This window comes from Oryzias melastigma, linkage group LG19, assembly GCF_002922805.2.
Source record: "Oryzias melastigma strain HK-1 linkage group LG19, ASM292280v2, whole genome shotgun sequence".
Taxonomy (NCBI): Eukaryota; Metazoa; Chordata; class Actinopteri; order Beloniformes; family Adrianichthyidae; genus Oryzias; species Oryzias melastigma.
In genome coordinates this window covers 23279126-23292886 of record NC_050530.1, presented here as the reverse complement: position 1 = coordinate 23292886, position 13761 = coordinate 23279126, and the positions used below count along the sequence as shown (strand labels likewise).

Genomic DNA, 13761 nt, shown 5'->3' with positions numbered 1-13761 from the left:
TAGAATGTTTGTGGTGAATGTGTCACTTCACATTTTGTGTACAGTTATTACAAGGAGACTAATTTAAAAGTATTATAAGACATGTAAATGATTACAATTCTAAGACAGTTCTACAACATTATAAGGTAAGAAAGTAACTTCAAATAACATCAACAGTTTTATAGCAGTATTAAAGTAACTTATTTGGTTGTGTTACTACAGAGGCAAACTCAGAGTATTTAAAGGTCAGGAAACTGGTTTTGGTTAATTAGCTGATTGTAATCTGACACTATGAGCTTCCAACACACAAATGTTTTCTCAGTGTTCTAATTTTTCAGAACAGAATTGATGTTTTTTTATCACTCGTGGGCAACATCCAATTTAGAAGAAGCTAAAGCTTGTTAAGTTTTAATCTTTGTGTTACGACTCTAAATGCATTCTAATGTTTTAAAATGAGCTTTTACAGATTCAATGATGACACAATTTTACTCAGTCTGTTTTGAAAGTTTGCCAAACTATTTGGAGAAATGTCTTGCCTAATAGACTTTGATAATGGAAGCATTTTGAAATATGTTGCTTAATCCTCATTTTTAAAAATCTGGTTTTATCTTTGAAACTTAATATTCATTTAAGAATGAAATTTAAAACCCTTTATATTGAGTTCTAAGTCCCAATCAAACACAATAAGAAAGCGACAGCTCACCTGCGTGCTGACACCATGTGATGCTGAAAGGCGGTGTTAATCTTTAGTTTTTGCGACTGGTGGAGCAGATCATTCCGCAGGTGACTGCGTGCAGAGCTCCTCAGCACAGGGACAGACCGCCCCACAGCCAGCTCAGCATTCGTCTGAACAGCAAGGTAGGCAGAGAAATCTCTTAAACTGGGTCATAAAAATCTACCGAACTGCAATCCTATCAACTTTGTTACAAATCCTATCCAGAAGTTACCAACAAGAAGTACAACAAAAGGTGTGAGAATCAATCAAGAGAACAGAAAGATTTGTCATTGCCACTAAATGATTTTAACGTTTATTAGTTTGTATTAATACTACTGTGATCTGTGAACATTAAGAGAAAATCTGAGCAAAAAAGTTAGTAATTCAAACTTTCAGTGAAAAGAACAGTAACACAAATAAGGTTTTATCATGTTTCACTTAGAAATCTGATCCCCTTAGAGAGCGTCAGTTTTAGATAATGTTACATACTTGTCGCTTGATCTTAGAAATGCTTCAAAATTTACTGCTGACACAACAGTCTCTTTCATGAATATGCTACCGACCTATTACCCATGAAAGACAGGAGTTTGTTCCCTTTACTGCATTTCTGGAGTAAGAAAACTGAAATTGATTAAATTTTCATCCAAGAGGTTAAATCCTGCTTCTGTAAAAACTGTCCTGATCTATGTCTGATAGAGCAAAACACAACGTTGTTCACGTCATACTTTAAAGCTTGGATAAAGCATTAACCCTCATGAACATGCTGCCAAAACACGATCATGTCAAAACATATCAAGTCTCTCTGTTGTAAGTCTTCAGAAAAACGTCTGCTACTGTTCTTTCTTAGCTGACTAGCAGCAATGGGTTTAAAATGTTTCAACAATTCCTTCAAGGGACTACAACCACCACCAGGTAAGCATCAGGTGCAATAACCCATTGAGGTGGAAGTGTTCTGCAGGATGGAGGTTTTGAAGGTCAGCAGCAGCCTGGGGTGAGGCTCCGACCGGCCACCTGTGTGCTCAGTTCCGTTCCACTGAACCACACACGGGCGGTACGCTGTCATTTGCAGTAAGTGAGCATGTAATAGGCTTTAAGTGCCCCAAGCAGGAGAGGAAACAAGCCCTAGTGCTCAAGTTTTTCCAGAGTTCATCTCTTGTGATCCACTGTCAGCCTTGAGGAGCGAACTCCTACTACAGTTTGAGAGAACAAAAAGTGAAGGAGAGGTCGTCTCAGTGAAAAACAGCAGTAAAGATCACAGGGATCTAAAATGTCACGGCCCAGAGTACGGTGGAAACTTTATACAAAAGGCCAGGAAGTGTTTTGGTTGTAAACGCTTGTCTTTGTGTTTTGTACACAGAAAGGCTCCGATTCTTACAGCAGAGTGGATATGGAGAAAACTGTTCAGCCTGGAGGGTTGACACCACACACAGAGATCACTGCAGCACATGTGCACGAATCTTCTGATCAGGATAGTGGAATGAAAGCAGAGCGGGGTCCCACATGTTACAATGCTGTGCCTTACATTCAAATATACTGTGCAGAGATGGAAAATACCTCTAAATATGTTGGGCCAATTAGGAACACATTCACTTCTATCTAAAAAGGGTTTTTGATGCCCAACTCTCCACATTCATTTGAGTTCATGGTCAAAGTGACAAGTTAACAGTGGTTTAAATTAGCCTCAAATTTGGATAATTAACTGACTGAAGATGGAAATATCTGGATTTAACGTTTCTGGCAACATTTTGACACATAAGACTGAATTCACGACATTTTTTGCTGAGTTGATAGCTCACCTGACTGCAGGGACACTCCTCTGTGTTAAGAACGAAGAGCAGGAACGTCACTCTACAGCTTTAGCATTTAAGCTCTACTTTCACAGAATTTACTGATGCAAACACAACAATACCATGAAGTAAGCACCAAAGCAGACAGAACGCTATTTTATTGAAATAAAAATGCTGAATGAAGATGTCAATATTTTTAGAAACTGTTTGAAGTTAGCTGTATGATGAAATGCAAAGCAGAATCACGGGAAGATTTTCTTTTCATTGTCATGATAAGCTTTTTGTAGTGAGTTTGATATTTCTGTACTCGGGTTTCTAGCATCCCTTCTGGCCCCACGTCTTCCCCTTCATGGTGACATCATGTAATGAATGTGGCCTTTTTTGTTGTTTCATTACATTTTTCTTCGGGCTTGAGTAGTGCATGGAATTCTTTGAGTTTCTATCTCTGTTCAAGAGAGTATTTGTGTGAGTATATGGAGTAACCCCCAAAAAGATTTGGTCTACTTTTCTAATTACTGCTAACTCTTTGACAATGTTGACTTGAGGATTGGATGCAAATGATTTTTGTGAAAGACCTGAAGTTCAGAAATAAAACTGGACCAGTGTTACAGTAACACTGCCACACAAAGAGAAAGCATTCCAAAAAACCTGAATTGAATTTGCTCACTTTAGCTGAAATGACACCTATTTCTGTTCAATACAGATTTCTCACTAAAACATTAACACTGGATTCAACAGATTTCACACTAAAGCAGCTCTGCAATAAAAGAGACTGTTGAATTTGAATTGTTTTACCATGTAGACAGATTTGTGTACAAGTATTTATTAAACACATTTTCTGTTGCTTGATTCCTCACGTAGTAGTTCACTTTCGGCTTCTCCCTTTCGGGGTCCCCACAGCCTAACAGCACCCACTGTTTGGCATCAGTGATTTGGCAGAGTTTTTACGCCGGATGCCCTTCCTGACACAACCCTGTACTTGAGGGGCACAGGGACCCAGTTAGGCAGCAGGGTCAAGGGTCTTGACTAAGGATGTGGAGATCAGTGGACAACCCTGGGAATCGAACCCAGGGCTCCTGCGTGTCAGCCCTTCACCTAGACCACTGAGCCACCCAGCTGCTGATTAATTGCTTGATTTCTCATAAAAGTCAATATTAGAAGGCATTACAGTGGGGATTGAATGTTTGGGCACCCCAGGAAAAACGTTCTATTATTGTGCATTAAGAACTCAAGGAAAGATTGAAAAATCTTCTAAAGGTATTAGATTACAGATGAATCATTCCTTTAACATGTTAAAAAAAACAGGCTTTATTTCCATCATTTAGCCTTTCAAACTGAAAACAAGCTAATGGTGCGTGTAAAAGTTAGTACCTTATCTCCAGCCAAGAGTCTCTCAGTTCTTGCTTGAGGAATCTTCATCCATTCTTCTTTACAGAAGTCTTCCAGACCTCTGAGACTTCTGTGATGTCTGTTCTTCTCTGCTCTGTTCAGGTCTATCATAGATGTTCAATCATGTTGAGGTGATTGAGAAGGTCACTGCTGGAAGAACCCATCATGCTGATTGGTGGAGCAAGGTCACATGACTCCGATTAGTTCAAATCTTTGAGACAGAAATCAGCTGTCTTTGTAAGGATGATTGTGAACAATCCATGACACTGTCAGGTCTGAGCTTTTCCAAAGGGGGCGGAGCAAACTATAAACTCTGCAGGTGTCCAAACTTTAACACACCATTATTTAGTTTTCTGTTATTCTGAAAGGGTAAATAGTGGAAATAAGGACTTTTTTACATAATAAAAGAATGTCTCATCTGTAGACTGATACCTTTAGAAGATTTTTCAATCTTTCTTTGGTTTCTTATGCACAATAATAGAACATTTTACCTGTGGAGCCCAAACTTTTGACCTCACTGTAAATAATTTCCTCTAATCTTTATTTTCTATCAACCTAACGTGTTTTACTAGTATGAAGTTAAACTTTCTGTTGTCCTTTAAACTTTTGCCCCTTGAGGCAGTTTCAGTGTTGCTGCTTGCAGAGTGCTGAACACCGTCCATCTCATCAATGATTGATCAGCATGTTGAGGTTTTGGAGAGACTGAGCTACCTTGTCACATTTTACCCCAGTTAAACTTATGTGTTTGTGTTTGTTTAGTGCGTGATGATGGTGTGAGGTTGTCAAGTCACTGAGAAAGGATCTAGAAACAAACTTCCAGGAATCATTTTGTTTTCACAAAGGCACTCTGAGATTCCAGCCTTGAACTTTATTACTCTCTGCTGCTTATTTGCAAATATTTTGCGACGACTAACATGCACGACTTGTTCAAGTGAAATGTAATAAGTGAGCAAAAGTTGTTAACATGCTTGGGTCAGTCGGCTTGTGCTTATACTCAGAATTTTCTGCTGCTTAATTGCTTAGTGTAATGAAGGCCTGATAAACTCTACAGCACTAAAAGAACAACGGGACCAAGAATAAAAGTGTCTGCAGTTCATCCTCAGTTCCAGGTGTTCCAGGTGTACAGTGTTCCATCGTCCGTGAGAGCTACTTTCAAAAAAAATAACCCACGATAGGTGAAATCCATGAAGTCAGATTCTGGGTGTTTTAAGGCTTTAAAACTACAAACTACACACTTCCTCAACTTCTCTCAGGCAGACATGAACATTTTCACACTTTTCTGTCTCTTTGAAACTCTCAAAGTTCAAACCGTTGTAGGAAATAACGTTGTATGTAAATGTGACCTCCACAACACATTCTGTAAAGAAGACAGCACAGAGGAGTCATGCTGACAGTCTACAACCAATCAGGACGCAGAACATGGCATGCTGTTAAAATTATCAAAGGAAAAGAAGAAAAAAGTATGCAAAATTACACAGAAAATTATTTGTGAAACAACAAGACCATGAAAGGTGAATCACAATATGGCGAAGAACACAGTAACTCAAATGCTCACATTGCACTGAGCAGTTTTTCCTGAGACAGTCACTTTATTGGTTCAGGTTCTAACATGATGGGAAATACTCTGAATAACATCAACACACTAATCAGTTCGTTTTCCAGTAGGATTTTGTGCATTTCTTATTTTACACACGTCAGGACTGTGAGGACGGGATTATGGGAAGCAAATAGGAAGCTATTTTGATGACCTCATTGAGTGAGCTCCATATTCTGGCAGTGGGAACCTTTTCTCTGTGGCCAGAAGAAAGTGGAGTCTGTGACTGGAGCCCATTTCACTCAGTCAGATAGTGGTGATTCAAAGCCCATTTGTTTTGGGCGTAGAGAATGCTTTCTGTGGCTTGGCTGTGATCGATCCTTCCTCTGCCTGTGATCGCGCCACAACACTATTCCAGTTTCCACATTCATTTTTCCCCTGCTAACTGAGACCAGCGCAGTTCTCTCTCGCTGGCCCTTTGACAGGGTTTTGACCTCCACTTCAAAATAAAGGTTTTTAACAAGCCAGCATGCTTGTTGGTGCTGCATGTTTACAGCCCCGCTGAAAGCAAAATCTATGCTTTAACAACAACAGAATTAAACTAAAAGGACTACATTTCCCCTTACGAGACAACAGGACAAGTATCACTCATTATCATGGAGGAATTTTTAAGAACAAGGTAAATTTATGATTCAATCTATTAACAGGGAGCAAACAAGAAAAGGGGAATCATCCTGGAAAAAAGACCTCTAAACAGCCTCATAAAGAAGCAAGTGAAATCCAAGGATGAAACAATGACAGATGAATAAAATGTGGTTAAAATGTTTGAGATGTGTAAAAAATAATGTTTCCTTTGTTTGTTGCTTGTCAAACTCCTGAAAAGTCAAACAGAATATTTCTGTTGCAAAAGGCTGCAGATTTTTCAGGTTTGCAGATGGAAGACAGAACTGTTGTTCAATGATAAACAATGACTGCAAAGGACCTTTTTAAAAACAATATAACAGATGCAATCCACAGTTTGAGTGAAACCCCCTTTCTTCTACAGCATTAATGACATGTTTACAAATGATTCCCACTCTAAGAAAATGATTGTTCTTTTATTATAAGATGACTACTGCTGACAGTGTTGCCTGCTTTCTCAGCTGACTCTCAAACAGCCATGGCCTCCATTAGAAGTAATTAGTAAAATCAGTAATTCTAAGATGCACTCATTAAAATTACTCATGTCTGAGGCAGAGAAGCCCAGACAGAAAGTGTGTGTCCCAGTTGGGCAGATCTGAATTGGGTTGGAGGTCAGACGCATGTCTGGTCTGCAGAGTGGTCTGCTGTTTGCTCCGGCTGTCATGACCTGCATTCACACCGGCAGTTTTGGGCCAGCTAAACCAGAAAGATTAGAATGTAACCAGCCATTCTGATGAAAGGTCTTAGCAAATAAAGAAATACAAATAAATAAACTAACAAACAAAAAAAACTGTCACCAAATGTGTTCGATGAAAGAGCAGGATGTTTGTCCTCCCTGGAGACAAACATCCACATGTGACTAAACCTATGTATGTATGCAGGTCAAGATCCCTCAACCCCTAGATTATAGTTCTAAAACTGGAGATAAAACTGGAGTGAGAGCCTCCTCATTTGATGATTTGGTTTTGATCAAGGTTCCACTTGGTTGTAAGGAAAATGGTTTTCTGTGAATGGATTTTCAAGCTTCATCAAGCAACAGTTTCCACTGATTACCTTCATTTTCCTCACTTTCACACATTTTGTAGAAGGTGACTTTAGAAGATCTGCAGAAAGCGACTTTGAGTTGATGCTTTTAATTACTTACACAGACAATACCACAGACATCCTGCATCAGACCAGACGTATAACAAGATAGATCTCATTTCTACATTTGTCAGTAAAAGTACAAAAACTGCTTGCATATTTCAATTGATTGTGGATCAACAACCAAGAATGATTCCAAAGCATATAACAGGAGCAAACAGCAGTGTGAGTCTGGATTCGGCGTTTACTATGGTTTACTTGTTTGTTAAATGAACCCAAAGAAAAAGTGCAGGAATTGAAGTACTCCAGCCCTAAATGAAACTGACAGCTGATGGTTGGGCATACATTTCTACTACACACAAAGTCGCATGTTCTTTTCTGTGACAAGCTCTAAAGTAGGATGGGCATGTCATTTAAAACAAGTTTTGTCCAAATCTGAATTCCTCCCCTACCCTCCCCCTTCTCCCAGTCTTTACATAGCCCTCCAAACGGAGAGGGATAGAAAAATTTTTTATTCAAATTCGGATGTTACTACATCTCAATGACGTCATCAATAGTCGCCACTCATCTACGTTAGTGCGTAGCTGCCAGCGCCTGGAAAAGACGTAACAACATCAGTTTTCTAACTTTAAAAAGTCATTCTGAAACAAAGAGACTCAGAGCCTGGAGTCCCTACGGCCCCTTCTTAAAAAAACTATTTTGGACATCGCTATAGCTTCAAATGTGCCTACAATTGGAAGGGTAGGGGAAGAATCTGGACTCTTAAGCTCTTAAGAAATCAAAACAATGAATTCACACCATACTACAGCTGAAATAAATTGAAAATAAACCAATGAATCAAATGTATCCATTTTTGAAACCAGGCTGTATAAGTTTTAGGGTTTTTTGTATTAAAGTGAACCTTTAAACATGGCACTCACTGAATAATTAGTCCCCTGTAACCAGGCTTTAGTGGTCTTTTCAGGAACTGCAACATCTGGTTCATCTGTTCTTTGGAATGGAGTGCCATTTGGGGTGGGGGGGGTGGGGGGGGGGGTATTGAGCTCAGATCGCATCAGGAATGTATTTGATTTGGATTCACATTTTTAAATGGACCAGATTGCCTCCATAATGAGAACAATTGGATGTTGTGTTGTTTTGCTAATTCAGATGATCATATGAAACACTGCGTATGATTAAAAAAGTATATTTATTTTGGTAGGATATCATTTTTTGTCACTGTAGCACTCCTAACAGGCTTAAGTAGGAAAAAAAGCATAACAGATTAAGGGGTTAAACTCTTCACATCTGTTTTAAAACAACAGGTCAAAGTTAACATTTGTCTATACAAAGCAATAGTGATGAAGTCCTCAACTAAAAATGTTTTTTCCTTTTTTTTCCACAGATTAAACGATGAATAATCAATACATTTCTGTGAGCCCCACAGAAAATATAAAAGTGAAGACTGAAAATGGACCTAGTTTGAAGAAAAAGCGCTACGTCCGGAAAGAGGGCAGCTGTAATGTTACATTCCGCCATATTCCTGAGGAGTGGCTGCTGTTTGTCACTGACATCTTCACCACCTTGGTGGAGATCAAGTGGAGGATGATGTTCCTGATCTTTGCCCTGTCATACATCCTGTCCTGGCTCTTCTTTGGCATCCTTTTTTGGGTCATAGCTATAGCTCATGGAGATGTCAGGGACCACCACAACGACCCGTGTGTATACGAGGTGCGCAGCTTCACAGCTGCTTTCCTCTTCTCACTTGAAACTCAGACCACTATCGGCTATGGTTTTAGAGGAATGTCCGAGAACTGCATGATCGCTATCATCCTCGTCACCATCCAAGATGTCATCAGCTGCTTCATTGACACCTTTGTGATTGGAATAGCAGTTGCAAAAATGGCCTCAGCGAGAAAGAGGGCACAGACAGTGGGCTTCAGTAACTGCGCCGTCATCAGCCTCCGAGATGGTTACTTGTGTCTCTCCTGGAGAGTCGGCGACTTCCGCCGGTACCACCTCGTAGAGGGGACTGCTTCCGCTCAGATTGTTCACTTCACAGTGCACACCACAGGTAAAATTGACGTGACCTATGAAGATCTGGTCATCCAGCAGAAGGACATTGTCCTTGTCACACCCACAACTGTCCTACACCGAATTGAGCCTGGAAGCCCATTGTACAAGATGACCTTAGAAGATCTGCGAAAGGCTGACTTTGAGTTGGTGGTTTCATTCACTTACACAGATGATACCACAGGCATCCTGCATCAGACACGGACATCCTACACTCCAGATGAGATTCTCTGGGGTCATCTGTTCCAGGAGATGATCAGGGCTAACAGGAGCCACTATAGGGTGGATTATAACTTGTTTAATCATACAGCTAAGGTGCACGTGCCCATGGTCAGTGCTGAAGAGTTCGAGCAAAAGAAGCAGCTGCGGCTTTCTGCTCAGAAATCTCCCAGAAGCACCGCTAAGGCCATGCCGCGGTCTGAGTCTCACGGAAATCGGCTGAAAACTCCAGCAGTACAAGTTGAAGTTGTATATGACGTCCCTGAAACGACTGAGTCAACGTGTCAAGCAGGAAGGAAATGTCCAGACACTCTGTCACCACCTGATGGTCCCGCTGAGGCAGCTGAAGAATGAGCTGAGACTCAACTTAGCATTTTTACATAGAAATGTTTCTGCATGTTTTCATTGTGAGTCAAATTTAGAACACGTTGAACACATTTGCTTATAAGTTTCATTAAAACCACAATTGTGTTTTTAGAATAGAATTTCTGAAAAATATCCTTATTATTCCTAGGCTTTCAACTAACAAGATACTAATGAGCAGCACAAACGTGGCACTGTGTTGAATCTGCTTTTCTTTTTACAATATCTAAGAAAATGCGTGGAACAGAACAGATCAGTTGTATACTAGATTTAATGTCTTAGATTTTGTGGCTCTACTTTTCACTTTGCTCTTTGTAAATGCATTTTTAAAACAAGAAAGCTTTAACAAGAATATTCACTAGCATATAGAGTAGTTTGCTGTGGTTATCAGGACATTATCAGGACTGATTATATGTCAGGACATTTAAAAACATTTTTTGCTATTGGTATTTGTTAAGAATTTGTCATGAAATATTTTAAAAATAAAATCTAAAGACAGAAGTTTACCACTTTATAATCTCTTGATTTAAACAGCTTTTGTCTTCATTGTCCTGATAAAATGTTTTATCAGGAGCAGTTGGTGTTCATGTTTGATAACTCTTTGGATTTTTTATGTTTGTTTTAAAATGTTTTTTTTTTGTTTGTTTTCAATGAAGAAAAATAAATCTTAAAACTTTGTGTGGGCATTGAAAGCTATGGGTGACCTTCACTTGTTTTAGATAGTCTTTCTACTACTGTGTTGCACCAGTGTGAGCTGTGGGGAGATCCTCCCACATCCTCAGCATTCTCCCCACACACACTAAAAGGTCAGAGGTCGACCCGTTCTCGAGAGTTGCGGCTTTTGCCATTTTTTTTTTTTTTTAATGAATGTTGCTTTAATTTCCATGTGAAAGCACACTATTTACAAAAATGAATGGAGGTCTTGGAAGACCTAACTCTTTAAATTAGTTTGTTCTGTTCCAGAAAATCATTTTTTATTTGAAGCATAAATGTCAGAATTGTCCATCAAATAAACTGAAAGATTTCACAGCAGATTATTTGCCATTCACTGTAAATCGCATTAGAGAGCCTCATATTAGATGTCCTCATCTCAACCAAAAAATGGACTGGCCCCACCACAAAACATGTTTTACACATCAAATAACAACACACTGCGGTGGCGCAGTGGTTAGCGCTCTAGCCTCACAGCGAGAAGGCCCCGGTTCGACTCCCGGCTGGGACCGTTCTGTGTGGAGTTTGCATGTTCTCCCCGTGCATGCGTGGGTTTTCACCGGGGACTCCGGCTTCCTCCCACCGTCCAAAAACATGCTTCATAGGTTAATTGGTGACTCTAAATTGCCCCTAGGTGTGAATGTGAGAGTGAATGTGTGTGATTGAGGCCCTGAGACAGACTGGAGACCTGTCCAGGGTGAACCCCGCCTTCGCCCATCAGCAGCCGGGATAGGCTCCGGCACCCCCGCGACCCCGAAAGGGACGAAGTGGTCAGGAAAATGAATGAATGAATTTTTAAAACATTTAACATTCATTGCAAATAATCAAGAGCATTGTTATAATGATTTCAGACATTGTTTTGGCTTTGTTGTTTTAACCCTCTTAGATCAGAGCTTCTTTCAACTATACTGTAAGTCTTCAACCATTTACTCAATGAACATAACTCCAGTGGATTCTGAAGTGGAGAGAAGAAGCTGTACTGATTGACAATTCTTTACAGCAGTGACATTTTTAGCCGATCAACCTAAATCATAAGAGTTGCAGAGAAAAGCGGCGCTGTGCCGTTATGCACTACCTTAGTAATATGTTGCATAATGGTGCAAATTCCATATGAAAAGAATCAGCTGATTCTGGTTTATTGTGTGAACCGCCAGGAGGTCATAGGATGTTCAAGAGCATGTGTTATTCAGGTGTCACGGCAACATCTCCGCTGAGTAACAGACTTCCTGTCATGTGATCCTGTGAAGGACCAGTAACCTGCCCAGTGCATACTCTCTTTGCCTTAAAGTAGCTGGGATAGGCTCCAGCATCCACAATGACCCAGAAATACATACATACACAGAGCTAACAGAAACAGGTGATTGATGGACTCCCTGACAGAGAAATGACTTTTTGAGTTGTTTCGTAAAGACAAAATCTGTTCAATGACATCCAGTGATAGTGTTTTTACTAAGAACATTATTGCAAATCTCAAGAAGACAATTAAACACAAAACAAAAAGTTTGGTGGATTAAATCGTTGAAGTTTGAAGGAAAAAAAAACATACCGGAAAGTTAATAATTATTTCATTTAACAAAGAATCCTGAAGAGTGTGTGAAAGAACCAAACAGAGCCATAAAGATCTTACATTTCTTCTTTATGTTGGCCACTAGACTCATGCTCTCATTCTTCATTCAGCATTTGTTACAGGTCATGCAGTGTGGTTATGTTAGTCACTGTGGAGTTCAAGAGGAAGTTTTAATTATTTCAAGAATAAAAAACATTACACTCAGAATACATCAGGTCTTTGTTTTATATGATTTTAATGACCTGCAAATGATTGAAAACAAACATGTTTTAGGAAATTAAAACATCACATTAGAGTGATCAGAATCAATGTTTCTGCATTAATGTCAAGCTTTGTTCATTTCTTGTGTTCAATTATTGGTTAAATTACTGCATCAGTGCTCTGTGACCTTTCACTCTGCATTAGTAAAATGAATTTATACGCCCCTTTACAACTCCTTCAGGGGGACCAAAGTGCTTCACAATAAAAGAAAGACAGAATAAAAATTACAAAATTGCTCAAATTAAGAACAAAATTAAAAACAGCATAAAATTACAAAAATCTATCTGCAATAAAATATATAAAAGATAAATAAGAGTGCCATAAAACAAGTTAAAGAAAATATAATGCCACCAACTACTGAGCATTAAAAGCATTCTAAAAAGATCAGTTTTGATTTGACAATGGAAGTCCAGGTTCCTTCGATAGCTGCCTTCAGATCATCTGCTTTGTTGGATCTTTATACCTAATACTTTAATCAGACTCACTGCTGCTGGAGCCCACCTGGAGTCTGTTGTGTAATTCACCCTGGACAGACCACCACTCCATCACAGGGCCACACAGAGACTCACATTCACACCTACAGGACAATTCTCTTATCAACCTATGACGTGTTTTTGGGTTACTGGAAAAGACCGAGTGTCCAGAGAACAACCACACACGCATGAGTGCTGACCGCTAAACCACCATGTGGTCCCTCTTCACAGCAGCCCATGAAACATACCTGAAAATATTTCACAAAGTTTTGTCAGTGTGATCTGGTACCAAGTCCTGTTGAAAACACCAGTCCCCCTCCATACAGCCTGTGAGCAGAGAGCAGCAGGAAGAGCAGTAGAATGTCCTGGAAGAAGTCTGCACTGATGTGGACTTCAGAAAACCAGGTCACATGACCCCATCACTGACTACAGGAACTTCACACTGAACTTCAGACTTTGTGGGTGCTGTTCCTCTTCACTTTTCCTGCAGACTTTCATTTACAAATGAAATGCAAACTTTTCTTTCATCTGAAAATTTGGATCATAGAGCACCAAAGACCCAGTTAAAACTGCTCCGATGATGTCTGGTTCAGAACCGGCCTGATGTGATGAAACTACCGTCTGACTAAAGTCCAGTCAGCTTGTGCCTCAGCCTCAGTCTATCCTGTCTGTGATGCTCTCCCAAATCTCTGACTTGATTTAACTCGACAAGCCTCTCCAGACTTCTGTTTTCCGCATGCAGAGTGCTACTTTTGCTGCCACATTTTACCATTCATTTTCTGTTAATTTGCTTGGATACAGCGCCATATGAACAACTAGTTTATTTAACTTCTGACCTTTGTCTAAGAGTCTCAAAGACTGTCCTGTAAATCTAAAGTCAGCAGTCATAGCTTCAGACCCAGACTGAGAGACCATCTAAAGCTCAGGAAATCTTTGCAGGTGTTTTT

At 39.7% G+C, this 13761-nt stretch overlaps 1 protein-coding gene across 1 annotated transcript; it reads left to right on the top strand.

The window, feature by feature from the left end:
• The first annotated feature begins 749 nt into the window (after positions 1 to 749).
• Positions 750 to 11064, top strand: kcnj16 (potassium inwardly rectifying channel subfamily J member 16). Its single transcript, XM_024285243.2, has 2 exons — positions 750 to 837; positions 8553 to 11064. Exon 2 carries the CDS (start codon positions 8561 to 8563, stop codon positions 9791 to 9793), a length of 1233 nt encoding a protein of 410 aa, XP_024141011.1. The 5' UTR covers positions 750 to 837; positions 8553 to 8560; the 3' UTR covers positions 9794 to 11064.
• Positions 11065 to 13761: the final 2697 nt, after the last annotated feature.

Coding starts and splice junctions, on each gene's coding strand:
- kcnj16 (XM_024285243.2), top strand. CDS start 8,561: ATGAATAATCAATACATTTCTGTGAGCCCCACAGAAAATATAAAAGTG.